The sequence below is a fragment of the Halichoerus grypus genome, chromosome 6 (assembly GCF_964656455.1).
Source record: "Halichoerus grypus chromosome 6, mHalGry1.hap1.1, whole genome shotgun sequence".
In the NCBI taxonomy this organism is placed as follows: Eukaryota; Metazoa; Chordata; class Mammalia; order Carnivora; family Phocidae; genus Halichoerus; species Halichoerus grypus.
In genome coordinates, this window is record NC_135717.1 from 166743123 (window position 1) to 166757905 (window position 14783).

At 57.6% G+C, this 14783-nt stretch overlaps 1 protein-coding gene across 3 annotated transcripts in view; it reads left to right on the forward strand.

Annotated features, from left to right (window-relative positions):
* Nucleotides 1-14783, forward strand: part of TOM1 (target of myb1 membrane trafficking protein) — a 36753-nt gene that overhangs the window by 14487 nt on the left and 7483 nt on the right. For 2 of the 3 annotated variants that reach the window (XM_078076521.1, XM_036100211.2), the window contains exons 2-11: nt 1857-1941; nt 4387-4465; nt 5373-5522; nt 5841-5975; nt 6078-6224; nt 9024-9140; nt 11093-11226; nt 12873-12906; nt 13226-13319; nt 14176-14296. In XM_078076521.1, coding sequence (XP_077932647.1) covers nt 1857-1941; nt 4387-4465; nt 5373-5522; nt 5841-5975; nt 6078-6224; nt 9024-9140; nt 11093-11226; nt 12873-12906; nt 13226-13319; nt 14176-14296 — 1096 coding nt within the window. The other variant, XM_078076522.1, reaches the window with a different exon arrangement.

Genomic DNA, 14783 nt, shown 5'->3' on the forward strand with positions numbered 1-14783 from the left:
TGGCACTTGTCCAGCTCTCTTTAGTTCTTCCCACGTGGCTCAGTAAGTGTGTAAGTCCCCAAGGGTGGGGAGTGTGACACAAAGAAGCCACACTCAGGACATCATTGTGGGATGAAACAGCCCACCTTTCAACCCTTTTAAAGGAAGCCTTCTTCTTCCCCTCCTGCAGCCATAGTCTAGGGAGAAAAGCACCCCGCCCTGCTGCTGGGTCCCTCCCTGGACGCCCCAGCTGCCAGGCTTGTGCCCTGAGCTCCCCTAGCGTCCATCTGTCCGCAGGACCTAAGGCGGAACTGAGGTCAGGCGAATTTCAAAACCGACATCACAGAAGCCACAGTTCTAGGGAGCTGACCGCCAGCCCAGCCCAGGCATTGTCCCGCAGGACGGGCCTGCCTGGTCACAGGGCCTGGGCTCAGAGGACGCCTCAGCCCCTCTGGGCACCAGTTTTACAGCCAGTGAGGGGGCAGCTGTCGGTGTGAACAGAGCGAGGGGGCCTCCCGTGCGGGACGGCTGTACAGTCACGGGGGATAATGAGCTGCACGTGCCTGGTCCCGCAGGTGCTGTTGGTATATGACAGATGGCCGGTGGGGACACTGTGCCGGCAGGGCCAGGTGTGGGAGCCAGAGGAGAGGGCCGTGATGGAGGGGGACTTGGATAGAGCCCAGGGTCAGGACACCAAGGGTTTTACTCCCTGCACCTTAAAACATTGACCAGCCCTGGCTAGTCCCAGAGTCCTAACTAGGGTACAGCGCATGCCAGCCAGGGGTAATTTGTGTGGTTGAATGTCGGCTCCAAAAAGCGGGGGATCAGACTGTCTTTGTGCTGTGGTGGAGCTTATTTAATGGGGCGCCTGGGTGGCTCAGTCAGTCAAGCATTCGACTCTTGATCTCAGCTCAGGTCTGATCTCAGGGTTGTGAGTTCAAGCCCCACGTGGGGCTCCACACTGGGCGTAGAGCCTACTTGGAGGGACCCTGGCCTTGACAGCCTCGAGAATGTCCTAGCTGACTCCGGCCTGGAAATCTTATCCTGATTCAGCCCAACCTGACGGAGGTAGAGGTCACGACTGTACAGCACTGTGAGTGCACTAAGTGCCACTGGATGGCACACTTCAAAATGGCTAATTTTATGAGATGCGACCTTCACCTCAATGTAAAAATGAAAGGACCGCCTTACCGAGCACCTGTGTTTTGGCAAGAACATGCAGGTGGCCATGTACTGTACGATTCCACATAATGAGGTCTCTAGAGAGTCAGAATTGCAAAGACAGTGTAGTGCTGGGACGCCGGGGTGGCTCAGTCGGTTAAGCGTCTGCCTTCGGCGCAGGTCATGATCCCGGGGTCCTGGGATCGAGTCCCACATCGGGCTTGCTGCTCAGCAGGGAGCCTGCTTCTCCCTCTCCCTCTGCTTGTGCTCTGTCAGATAAATAAATCTTAAAAAAAAAAAAAGTGGTAGCTACCAGGGCTGCCGGAGGGGAGGATGGGGAGGGGGAGCTGCAGATTTAGAAGATGAAGAGGGTGGTGGGCATGGCTGCACAACACTGAGTATATTTGATGCCACTGAACTGTACACTAAAAAATGGTTGAGATGGCAAACATTATGTGCATTTTAACACAATTTAAAAAGTAAAAATAATACAGAGATCAAGTACAGCCAAAAAACACATTAAATGACAAAACAGGACAAGGTAGGTAGCCGTTTGCGCACTGCCCGGCCCTTCCTTCTTGGGTGCCCAGAAAGCATCTGTCGTCTTCCTCCTCCCTGGCTCTTTCCTGCCCTGGCCCCGCACCACACACCTGCACACAGCTAAGTTTATCCGTCTGGGCGCCCCCACACTGTGACTTGTGGTTTCTCCTCCACAGAGAAGGCGACAGATGGCTCCCTGCAGAGCGAGGACTGGGCCCTCAACATGGAGATCTGCGACATCATCAACGAGACGGAGGAAGGGTGAGGCCCGCAGGGGAGGCTGGGGGTGGGGACCCAGCCTGCCCTCTGCTACGGAGCACTCCCATCCCACCCCTGCTGTGGTGCTCAGGTAGACCCCGCTGGTGGTCCTTGGTGCCAGGAGGGCTACAGACATTGTCTGAATCCCACCCTAGGCAACAGTGTGGCATTTTAGGTATTTGGGAACCAAGATTCCACACAGCCCTGTCATGAGTTAGACGAGAGAGACACGCCCCAGGAGGCTGCCAGCCCACGCGTGTGTCTCAGCGGCAGCCTGGCCAACTGGACCTTTTAGAATGTCACCTGGGCCACATCCTCCTGGGACAAGGCCAGCTGGCAGCCCCGGCACTGGGACGTGGCCCCAAGCACCGTTCTGCATTCTGTGAGCTGGAATGGGCAGGGGGACTCCCAGCTTTCTCTGTGAGCAAGAATAGACTTTCATTTCCTTAAGATTTGGGTCAGGGGACACTGAGAAGGCAGTGACAGTAAAGCAGAACTGAGAGCCCATCAGCGTTAGCCTTTGCTGAACATTTCCCGTCTGCAGGTCACACCAGGGCACGTGCTGTGGAGGAGGCATCGTGGTCCTGGGCTCTTGGTCTCTGACTAGCTGTCACTGACCAGCTGTGTGACCTTGGGCAAGGCACCGTACCTCCCTGGGTGTTTATCCTCAGACATAAAGCTCTTTTAGATTCTTCCAGCAATAAGACCAAGATCCTAAGGGGAGCAGAGAGGCAAAGCAGGGTCACTGTCCTTCTCAGGAAAACCCAGGAAGGGTGGGATGTGGTGTGAAGGCCAAGGTGATCGGGAAAGACTATCTGACAAGGCCTTTGTTCCGGAAAATCAGAATCTACAGCCAGAGCAGACCTCACTTCCGTCTCCATTTCTCACTGGGATAATCCAGTTGGCCAGCGAGGTCCCCCTCAGCCTGATAGTGCTTTGTGGGGAGAGGGGCACCTAAGCCGGGACTTCTGATTCCCAATGCCATGCCCTTTCTCTGGGCCACGCTATGAGAGGCGGGGACAAGTCCTTTTAGCTGAAGTGGCCACAGGTGAGGAGTCCTGAGGGTGAGGAGGGGCCCCAGGGCATTGGGTTGCAAACTGCCCTCACACTTTTGGGACAGGGGCCCACCCGTCAGGGACCACGGTGCGTGTCCTCTCTGTCACAGCCTTGATAGGCCTCCATGGCACCTCCCCACCTTGCTTGCCGCCCGCCTTTCCTCACCTGCCCATGACGGGGTCAGCACCGTACAGACGGATGCCTGGCAGACAGCAGGACAGGCCCCTGGGGCCACTCACCAGCCTAGGAAATGCTGCTTATGCTCCTGTGGGTGGAGAGTGCTCCTCTGGGGAGGCAGAGTGTCAAAAGGGGACCCCATCCCCGCCCTCTGGGAGGCAGCTTCTTTAGCTGTGCAGCGCTGGTGGGGGCCGTGTGGGGGCCGTGTGGCAGTGCGCACCAGGGAAATGGGGGACTGGGAAAGAGTCGTGCGCAAGGCGGATTTTAGCTGTGCCTTCACCAGCTAGACGTGGAAGTTGGGGGCCACAAAGGCTTTTAGGCCATAGCCGTCGGGGCAACATTGATTTCACCTGTACAGTGCTGAAGGGCAGGATGCAAGGGCGAGGCAGTGCGGGCAGCAGGTGGGGCGGGGGGCAGGGGGAGCAGGCGGCCGCCAAGGCCTTCAGGGCTCCCCCTGCACTTAGGTGTATCCACCCTCCCTACCATGACCACTGGGCCTCTTCAGCCTCTCCCTCTGCCTCCCCGCACGGCCTCCATTCAGTCCCTCCCTCCTCTGCCTGAACCCCTTCCCCTGCTCCCCGCAGCTGGCTCCAACTCGTCCTTCACACCCAGCTGTGATGCCACCTCCTCGGAGAGGACTGCCCTGAGCCGCCCTCCCCGACCCCCACTCACTCCGACTGCAGGCCCCTCTTCTTTCCCACGTTGATGTGGGTCTCCCGGGAACGCGTCGCCCCCCACAGTGCCGGCCCACGTGGCTACTTAGCCAAGTAGAAGGATGGGTGGAGAGAGGAAGTGGCCAGGATGGGGCGTTGGGACTCTGTGTTGGCAGCTGACTGGTTCTTAAACCTCAGTATGTACACGGCGCTCCTGGGGGCCTCCCTGAGAGCTTGCTTCAGGGGTCTAGGCTGGGAGCCCAGGGTTTTGCATTTTTAACACATCCTCACACTTCCCCCCAAGGGGATTCTGGTGCAGGGGGTCCAGGGTCCACGCAGAGAATCTCTGCCAAGTATTTATGATCTACTGAGGACTTTGGTGCAAGTAGTTTGTGTTGTGATTAGAACTCGTGTGTTCAACAGGAAACAGGACACAGGGAAGACAGATAAGTAAAAGCCATCCCCGTGTTGCAGTGCCTCCTGATCTTAGGTAGGCAGCCCCGCATGTTGGATAGGAAGGTTCCATTCCTCAGCCCATCCTTCCTTTTGTCCTTCTGCCCAGTCCCAAAGATGCCTTCCGAGCAGTGAAGAAGAGAATCGTAGGGAATAAGAACTTCCACGAGGTGATGCTGGCTCTCACGGTGAGTGCCCCATCCATCCGTCTGTCCATCCATGGTAGAACCACACGTCCCCCAGGCCCAGCAGGACTCCAGCCACCCTGCGGCTCCTCTTCCAAGGGCTGGGAAGGAAAGGTCTGTGGGCAGAGCGCTGTCCTGTCTACAGTGCCGGCAGACACGGAGCGGCAAGAGAGACCGTTTGGAAAAGTTCTCTCCAGCCCGCGGGCATGGGGAGCAGACGCACTGAGGCCCACATCCCTCCAGAGCCAGACACGGAGAGCTTGCGCCGGAGGACCTGCCAGGTGACACAGAAGCTCAGTGAAGCCAGGCGTTGGCGGGGCAGAAAGCCTGGCAGGCCACACTGGGTGCTGCTGACTGGCACTTGGTGCCCTGAGAAATGAACATAAAGCAAATGCCAGCGGCTGAGGACAAGCCAGGCGAGAGTGGGCATCCTGGCTGCCAGAGGGGCTTGGCTGGGGTGGAGATGAGAGCAGGGCTTACAGCCGGTGAATCCAGCTTCCCGGAAGAGCAAGGCACCTCCTGCCGGGAAGTGGGAGCAGAAATGGGGAGGGAAGTTCAGTGCCTTTTTTTCTGGGGCTGCAGGGTCACCATAGGATTATGAAAGTTCGCTTTGGTTTCTACTCAGAGAGCTACCTTCCCTCTAGGCTGTGGCCCCCTCGGAAACGGCATCCGGGCAGGCTTCTCTAGGCACTGAGGCCACCCCGCGGGGCAGGGCCGCTAGCCAGCACACCAGCCCCCGAATCAGGGCACTGTCCCCCCTTCTCCATGTTCCAGGATCTCACTTGAGGGAGCCCCGCCTGGACTCAGCCTGTCCTCTGGGATGGAGGCGGAGTGCCAGGGTGGGAGTCCTGGACACCCCCTACCCCCCCCATCCGTGGATGAGTGCTCACGGGCACCTCCCGGCCTCCAGGTCTTAGAAACCTGCGTCAAGAACTGTGGGCACCGCTTCCACCTGCTGGTAGCCAGCCAGGACTTCGTGGAGGGCGTGCTGGTGAGGACCATCCTGCCCAAGAACAACCCGCCCACCATCGTGCACGACAAGGTGCTCCACCTCATCCAGGTGAGCGCGGGCAGGTGGGCAGGCGCACCGGACCGAGCTCCGGGCCAGCTTCCTGCCGGGTGGAGAGCTGGTGCCCCCTGCCATTGCTGCTCTGTGTCCCTTTGCTTCCATCTGTTACTTGTGCGGGGCCATCTTGGTCGTCTGCTGACTGGAGGGCTCTGCGTGTGGGGAGGCCTGGGCACAATAGTCCAAGGACCAGCAAGTCAGCAAGGGAATTTCTGCTCTCCAGTGGCGGGGGGGGGGGGGGGGCAGGGAGGCGGGCTTGCAGGGGAGACTGTGAGCAGTGGTTACCGGCCGTGTCCCCTTGTCCCCTCTTAGTCCTGGGCTGACGCGTTCCGCAGCTCACCCGACTTGACAGGTGTGGTGGCCGTCTATGAGGACCTGCGGAGGAAGGGCCTGGAATTCCCGATGACCGACTTGGACATGCTGTCACCCATCCACACGCCCCAGAGGGTGAGGAGACACAGCCGGTGGGGGCAGTGGGAAGGGGAGCCGGGGGTGGGGGAGCTGCCTCCTCCCTTACAGGCCTCACTGATCCCGTTTTCCACCGTCTAGACCGTGTTCAGCTCAGAGGCGCCATCAGGGCCGAATTCAGTGGGCACGGACGCCAGCCATGGAGGAGACTCCACCCCGCACACCACCCCTCTGCCCGTGCCGGCCACACTCCCCAGTGACACACCCATCACACCCACCTCTGAGCAGGTAAACAAGCCTGAGTCAGAGCCACGCGGGTCAGGGAGCGCCCCTCTCAGTCTGAAAAGTACTGTCCTCGTAGCAGCCCCATGTTTCAAAGATGAGGCTTATATAAACTCACTTGCCCAGAGCCACACACAGCTCATCAGAGATGGTGGTGGGACTCAAGCTCAGGTCTGCCTGACTCCCAGCAGGCTCTGTCCTGCACCTCAGCCAGGCCAGCCCTTTGCCAAGCTGTGTTGTGCGCGGAGCCCTTCAGGCAGGACCCCTGAGGGGGTGGGGGTGGGGAGTGCCCAGCAGGCGGCCTCCTCAACAACAGCATCTCCATTTTCTTTGTGGGGTTTGTTTATGTGCTCAAATAAGATTCCATTTGAACAGAGGTTCTGGCTAAAAACAGTTTTAAACCATCTGCACACAGAAAAATTTTTAAACCCTTCCTTTGCACCATGATGCTTCCCACCAAGCCCCAAGAAGAAGGTTTGAGGTGTAGTGTGAGATTCCAGGGGCCGGAGTCTAGGGCTCTGTGAGTAGCTTTGCGGGCTTACCCACCAGAGACTCACAGCCACTGACGTAGCTTCTGTCCCTCATTTTCCTCCACCGGGAACAGGGGGGCAAGGCCACCTGCTGAGACTGCTCGCCCCAACAAAGGGTGTCTGCTGCCATGGCCAGCGTGCGCTGGGTGTGTGCTCATTTTATTTATCTATCTATCTATCTATCTATCTATCTATCTTACACCCAACACGGGGCTCGAATTCACAACCCTGAGATCAAGAGTTGCACGCTCAGCACCCTAGTGCACTCTCATTTTAGCCGTGGCTGTTGGGATGCAGGTGGAGGCCTTGCGTGGTTGGGGTGCTCACTTTTGAGGCGTGTTAAGAACTTCAGAGCCATCATACCGGCTAAGTGTGAAAGCTCAGCTGCTAAAGGTACTTGGGAGAGAGACACAGGTGTGTGATAGAAACAAAGTGAAACTTGACCTTCCAAAGCGCACCTGCTGATCTGCACTGTCTCATTTGGATTTATGAACAAACCTCCCAGCAGCCCTTCCCACCCCAGCCTATCTGAAGAGAGACTTCCGTATTCGATACCTTATAGCAAGTTATAAAATCACCTCCCAGATTCACAAGTATTACTAGAAAAGTTTTCCTGACCGGACAGACAATTAAAGGTATATAAAAATTGTAAAATCAGGGCGCCTGGGTGGCTCAGTCGATTAAGCGACTGCCTTCGGCTCAGGTCATGATCCTGGAGTCCCGGGGATCGAGTCCTGCATCGGGCTGCCTGCTCAGCGGGGAGTCTGCTTCTCTCTCTGATCCTCCTCCCTCTCACGCTCTCTGTCTCTCATTCTCTCGCAAATAAATAAATAAAATCTTTAAAAAAAAAAAAATTGTAAAATCACCCTGTGATCTAAATTTTATGTCACCAGGTTATGATTTTAACCAATTTGCCTGAAGTCTAGCATCTGCGTGGATTAAGACTGATTACATCCAGTGCCTGCTCAGTTTGCAAAACCCAACTGAGTGGGAGTTAATGTCCAGCTCCCCTTTTGTTTCCTGGGGCATGTTAAGGCTTTCAGGCATGCAGTGATATCACTCCCAGACTCCGTTGTAATTAGGTCCCATCTGACCCGGACACGCTGGGCTTGTGGTCAGTAGTCTTTCCACTTATGTATACCGAGAGCATTCATTAGATAGGCCAAACACACCAAACATTTTGCGGGGTTTCGAAGGTGTCCGTGAGCCGCAGTGTCTGCACCCCCATTTCTTCACCTGCAGAGGCTGGGATAACGATATGTGCCTCCTAAGACTGTGGTGAAGTTTAATTAGCAATAAAAGTTAAATGCTTGGCACTTAGTAGGTGGTCAGTAAATGGTCACTGCTCGCACAGGCATTGTGAATTTATCTAGTGACACTCCTGTTCTGGAATTAGCGGGGTCACATGCATTTCTCAAAATGTAGGCCACTTAATCCTAGACCCATGCGGTATTCCATGGCAAAGGGTTCTTCGTCCAGATTAATTTCAGAACTTCCATACTGATTGCTTCCTGGACATTCACAGTGTCCATAGTGCTCCTGAGGAGACCTCACTCCCCACAGAGCCCCACAGCGTAAGACCCTTCACCACCTCCCCTGTGTGGAGACTCTGCAACTTGATTTTCACCGATTCCCCAAGCCAAGACCTTGGAACCCTTTGGTCTCTGAAAACCTGCTACCGTCTTTTTAACCAGTGCTAAATCTCAGTGTCATACTCAAGAGGGCGGGTGGCACTGGGACTCCTGCTTGGAAGAGCCCGGGACACTGAAACAGACCAGGAGGAGCAAGCCAGGAGCAAGACAAAATCCCGTCCTCACAGGACAGGACGGGGGAGTAAAATCCTGCCGTCCTAGGAGACAGAGTGAGATCCTGTCACCCTAGGGAGGGAAGCAGGCCTGCTGATTGTCCCCTCTCCCCGTGGCAGGGAGCTGCCCTCCAGGGCCTTGTTAGCTGCTGCCTGGGGCCCAGGGAATGCTGGCGGCCTCCAGCCGTACTCTGTGTGCATTTACTCTCAGCTCCGCTGCTTTTGGCCTTCCCTGAACCAGGCTCCCCAGTTTGGAGATGGTAACGGTTGGTAGCACCTCTGTAAGGGGGTCTCAGGGTGGTGGGGGCAACCCACCAAGGACTGTGGCTCAAGAGCCTAGAGCGCACTGGCAGGTCGGCTCCTCTGGGTACCCCCCCACCCCACCCCAGCTCATGGTGCCAGGCTCTCCTCGCTAGCGACAGTGGCTCTGGACCCCTGGCTTCGCTCACCAGGGCCGCCGGTGTATTTCAGATCGCAAAGCTGCGCAGCGAGCTCGAGATGGTGAGTGGGAACGTGAGGGTGATGTCGGAGATGCTGACGGAGCTGGTGCCCACCCAGGCGGAGCCTGCGGACCTGGAGCTCCTACAGGTGAGCAGGCACCCTTCCGCCCCCAGGTGACTTCTCCAGCACTTGCCCACACGCATTTCTTCCCCAGCCGCGCTGCAGTTCTCACGGCTTACTCAGAACTTTGTGGTCACAGTGGGAGAGATTGAAACCGGGCAGAGACTTTGGGCTCCACTGCATTGGAATTCAGGGCTCTGGCATTTCCTGGTTTGAACAGAATAGCTTCTCTTGCCTCAGTTTCCTCATCTGTAAGATTGTTCTGATTTCCCCCTTTCAGAGTACGGAGCTTAGCAGGCTGGTGTGAGAGCAGCGCCAGCTTGGGGAGGAGAGGGCAGCTGGTCTCGGGCCCCTGGGGCCGGTAGGAGCCACGGGTTTTCGCTCCACGTGTCACACAGTATTCCCACCGTCCCATCCCCAGCTGGGGACCACTGAAGGCCCTACCCTACCTGTGGAGGTCAGTTCATAGCGCTACCAAGAAAGCTGGGGGACCCTAAGGCCCAGGAGCCACCAGGTGTGAGTGATTACGTTTTCATGGTGACAGCTCACAAGTAATGAGCACTTCCCGTGCACCAGGCTCTGATGCAGACACTTGATATACAGCCATTCACCTAATCTTCACCACCCCCCACAGGAGGCAGGTACTGTCATTATCCCCGTTTCCCAGGTCAGCAAACTGAGGCGAAGAGAGGGCACGTAATGTGCCCGGGGTCACATGGCTGGTAAGCAGCAGAGCTGGAATTCGAACCCAGGAGCCTGGCTCCGGCCACTGCTCTTCTGCTCTTCAGCGGGGAGGGTGAGGAAGTGGGGACAAAGCCACAAGTGTGCTTGGTCACAGGAGGAAGAGAAGGGAGGCCCACAGGGTGTTGAAAGTCACTCGGGCCCGCCCTGCCCCACAATAAAGGCAGATGAGGAAATTCTAGGAGGGGGGGTAACAGGGTCCAAAAGAGAACCGAAGTCAGTAGTGGGGCAGCGTCTGGTCTTCACGGTGCTTGTGGGAGAAAAGTGCCGACCGCTTCCTTGCACCTTGAGACTGTGACCCAGGCACCCGGCCGCCTAGTGGCTGGTACCTGAAGAAAGAGTCCGTCTTACAAATGAAAAACTTACACTGCTGTAGCGTTTGGTTTTTTTCTCTTTCCCAAAGAGAGTTTAAATATATAATTTACCAATTAAAAGTCAGTCAGTGACACGGCGACTGAGTGCAGTGTGGGATCCTGGAGCAGAAGGACATTAGTCGGAGAACAGCGAGACTGAAGAAAGCCTGGAGTTGAGTTCGTAGCGTTGGGTCGGTGTTAATGTCTTCGTCTTGACAAACGCCAACCTGAGGAGAAGCTGAGTGGAGAGCTCTACTATCTTGGCCACTTTTCTGCAAATCTAAAATTAGTCCAAAGTAAAAAGTATTTAAAAAGAAATTAGGGAAGGGGTACCTGGGTGGCTCAGTCGGTTAAGCGCCTGCCTTCGGCTCAGGTCATGATCTCAGGGTCCTAGGATCGAGCCCCACGTTGGGCTCCATGCTCCGCTGGGAGTCTGCTTCTCCCTCTGCCTCTGCCCTCCCCACAGCTCGTGTTCTGGCTGCCGCACACACGTGCATGCTCTCTCTCTCTCTCTCAAATAAATAAAATCTTTTTTTAAAAAATTAGGGAAAATAATGAGGGAAAAATTCAAAATCAGGGTTTGCAGATAATAGCTGGAGAGGTCTGGTTTGGTGTTTTTATGTCTCGGTTACGAAAAGATCCCAATCACCCAGAGAAGTTGCGGTGTGTCCCACCGACCACTGGCACTGTTGGTTTTCACCCGAGCAAAGGCGGCAGCGGGAGGTCTGCACGCACCGTCTCGCCTGTGGCTTGTCTCCCCTGTGCTCATTGTTGGCGTAGGACACTGGCGGCGGGATCCAGAAGCGCGTAAGTGGGGCCCGGCCCCCGGCGACGGCCGCGCTCTGGGCCCAGGGGCTGAGGCCATCTCTCCCCCTCCCTCCGCAGGAGCTCAACCGGACGTGCCGAGCCATGCAGCAGCGAGTCCTGGAGCTCATCCCCCGAATCGCCAATGAGCAGCTCACCGAGGAGCTGCTCATCGTCAATGACAACCTCAACAACGTGTTCCTGCGCCACGAACGGTAGCCCGCCACCTCCCCCGGCCTCTGGCCGGCTGTGCCCCAGCCCGCTCCCTCCCCAGCCTGCCTGTCTGCACCGTCTGGCCTCCTCCCGCTGCCCTCTCAGACATGCGTGCCGTCAGCTCTCTCCCTCCCCGGTGGGCATGAGCTCCACACAGCCTGCCACCGCTGATCTCCAGGCCGGAGCGTGCCCTGCCGCCGCGTCCCTGCGTGCGGGCTGCTCTGTCCTTGCTGTGGGCCCGCTACGTACTTGACTTTGGCTCTTTGCACGCTACACGAACTCACTTAAGCAGGAAAAGAATTCATGAGGAGAATAGCCTTTACGGACAGGAGAGCTTTCAGAGTCCACAGAAGAGTCAAACAGCGAGTCCTGCCAGCAGAGTGGGAAAGAGAGATCCCAGGCTGGCTCGGAGGTCTCAGGGCAGAAACTCCCGGACCATGTTCCTAGGGTGTGGCCATCAGGAAATGGGCCCCAGACACTTGCCCACTTTCTGTCATTCTGCTCAAGAGTCAGCTCCCCAGGAGAAATGGATTTGCTCAGCTTTGTTGTACCCACCAGTTGGCGAAGGGAAGAGGGCCCCTTGCAGGTGGTTGTACCAGGACCCTAGGAAATGGGGGAAGAGCTGCTCCCAGACGGCACTCGGGTGCTATTACCAAAGAAGGGAGAAGGGGGTGCCGGGCTCTCTGTATCTGCCCCGTGGGGTGACGAAGAGTCCGCACAGTGATACCTGTAAGCACTTAGCAACCAGGGATGTCTGGGTCAAGACACAGTTATCCAGCCTTCTCCAGCCTTCGTTCATTTCCTGTCTTTCTGCAGCAACAGACCCCGAGTGATTCTGAGTCAGTGGAGAGTAGGGGAAGGGGGGGTGGCCTGCTGTGGGCCACGTCTGCCCAGCCCTTCCTGCTCCCTGGCCCAGTGGAATAGAAGAGTCACTTTCTGCCATTTTGAGGTGTAGGCTGAGGTGGCCCAAGGGCCCAGTCTGGGGATGACTAGGACCCCTTGACACGCACAGGCGTCAGGCCTGACATGCCTGCTGCCTCCTAGTTCACGGTCCTACCTATAGTCAGGGTCTTCGCTGGATCCTCACATCTGGGAGGGAGCTTCCGCTGTCCCCTTGTAATAGACGAGGAGGCTGAGGTTCAGAAGGGACGTACCCACGGTCACTCAGTAAGTGACAGGGCCAGGCCTCAGCAGACCACGGCCTTCTGCAGCCACCTCGGCAGCCCGGAGGCTAGTCCCAGTGGCTCCAGGAGGCAGCATAAGAGATGCGTGTCTTCTGACACCACTTCGGAGAGCTAGTGACACAGGTACACGTGTGTAAGCGAATCACCGAACACGTTTGATAAAACAGCACTTAGCTTTGCCATGTGCTGTGCATCCCCATTTTCCTCTTTTCTAGCCTATTCCTGTTGGTTCGTTTACTGCTGGTCATGACAAGTGGCCAGATGATTGATCATTCAAATTGGGACAGTCTGGCAAGTGAACAAGGGGCGCTGCTAACAGTTCCCTGGGGACAGCAGGCATAAATTGGATCGGTCCCCCTAATCGTGACTCACTGCCGTGGATTTGGTTGCCAGCAGCGTGAAGAGCTGGGCTGTGCTGAGGGGCCTCTCTGTCTCTCTGACCCGCCTTGTTTCTGTCTTCGTAGGTTTGAACGGTTCCGAACAGGCCAGACCGGCAAGGTAAAGGCGCTTTTCTGGGACCAGATCATGCCCGTGTTGATGGGAAGGAGGAGGAGGGCTGTGCTCACCTCCCTCCGTGGACATCCTGCATAGGATGTGCCTTCTTATCCAGGCCCAGAGAGAAGTCCCCTTCTCACTTTTTCTGTCACTGTTCCTTTAAGGTAACTAAGGCTCTGCCACCAGCTGATGCCCCAGGGTCTTCCCAGCCTCCCAGGGGGTGCTGCTGAGCTAGAGGCAGAGTGGGGCTGATTCCCAGTCTTGGCTGCTGGGGCCCTCGTGACACATCCTCGAGCAACGGTGGCATCTCCCTTCTCCCCAGGCCCCACGAGAGGTCGAGGCGGCGGCTGACCTGATCGACATGGGCCCTGACCAGGCGGCCACCGGCAGCCTCTCGTCCCAGCTGGCGGGAATGAGTAAGTGCCGTGTGGGGTTTCTGGCCGAGGGCACATTATGGTGCTGTGGGCACCCCTGCAGTTTGGGGGTGCCCTCCTGTTAGACTGTTGGAGCTGGAGTGCCAGCAGCAGGAGGTCGGCCCAGACCTCACCTCGCTGGGCCGGACCCCCACTGCAAGGTTGGGTGCCCAGGACCGAACACGTGGAGCTCTCCCTCCCAGCCCGCCAACTCCCGAGCGCCCTCGGACCTCAGAAGCCCAGTGCTCTGTGGTCGCCCCTCAACACCGAATTCTCTGTGGCCCGAGCCATCCGGGCGAGCTTGGGCTAGTCACTTGAACGCCCTGTGTCCCCCTCGCTGCCGTGTAACAGGCAGGGTCGCCGTGAGGACTGGGTAAGCACACGCGCAAAGGGGGCTTAGACCGGCGCCGGGCCCGGGGTGCGCGCCCCCAGCACGCCAGCAGTCGCCATCACCGTCGCTGCGACTAGTGTCCCTACAGCTGGCTGCGTGCTTGTGCCAAGCCCTAGGAAGTAATCAAGAGCCCAGAAGCACTGCTGCTAGGCTGTTTGAAAACTCAGCCGCACGTCTCACCTCCCCCCCACTGCTCAGCCATGTACTGCGCCAGATGCGCTGGGCCGCGTTTTACCTGCTGTCCGCACAGCTGCCGTGGGAGGGGGCCTGGGTCTCCGCCTTAGGGAGAGCAAGTCACGTGCCCACGGTCCCTCAGCCAGCAGGTGGCCTGCCCCCTCCTACGCCCGCACCGTCCCCACCCCCCACCCCGCTGCTTCTCCAGAATCATCCCTGGGCCTGGCAGCTCAGCCCCTGCTCAGTGTGCAGGAATAGGTGGCGGGCCCTTCATGTGCCTTTCTGTCCTTGCAGACCTGGGCTCCAGCAGCGTGAGGGCTGGCCTGCAGTCTCTGGAGGCCTCTGGCCAACTGGAAGGCGAGTTTGACATGTTTGCGCTGACCCGGGGCAGCTCTCTGGCTGACCAACGGAAAGAGTGAGTGGCCTGCCCCCGCCCCACCCCATCCTCCACAGTTTGGGCTGCCCTCTGTCAGGGCAGACCCTCTCTGGGCCCCTGAACCCAGTTGTTTGGCATGCCACGTGGAAGGACACATAGCCCCCTGCCTTTACCCCTCAGGACGGCAGAGTTCTTACTCCCTAGATCAGTCCTCGTGGCCCAGATAGCCCTGTGGCCAAGAGGTAGACTTCATGCCCCACAGGCAGGCCTGGGAGGGGGAAGGGACCCCTGTGGTTTGATGATCAACTGTGTGCCAGAGTCCTACATGATCTGATCAGAGGAGGAAGCCGAGGCATTGAGGGGCTGGGTCATTTGCCCCAAGTCAGGCCGTTGATACGTGGCAGCACTAGGTTGAGAGCCCAAGGCTGCTGGTTCCAGAACCGTCTCCAGCCCGACCCACCTCCCCACTACACTATAGGCCACACACCAAGCCCTCCAGGGCAGGCAGGGAAGATCCCTGATAAAA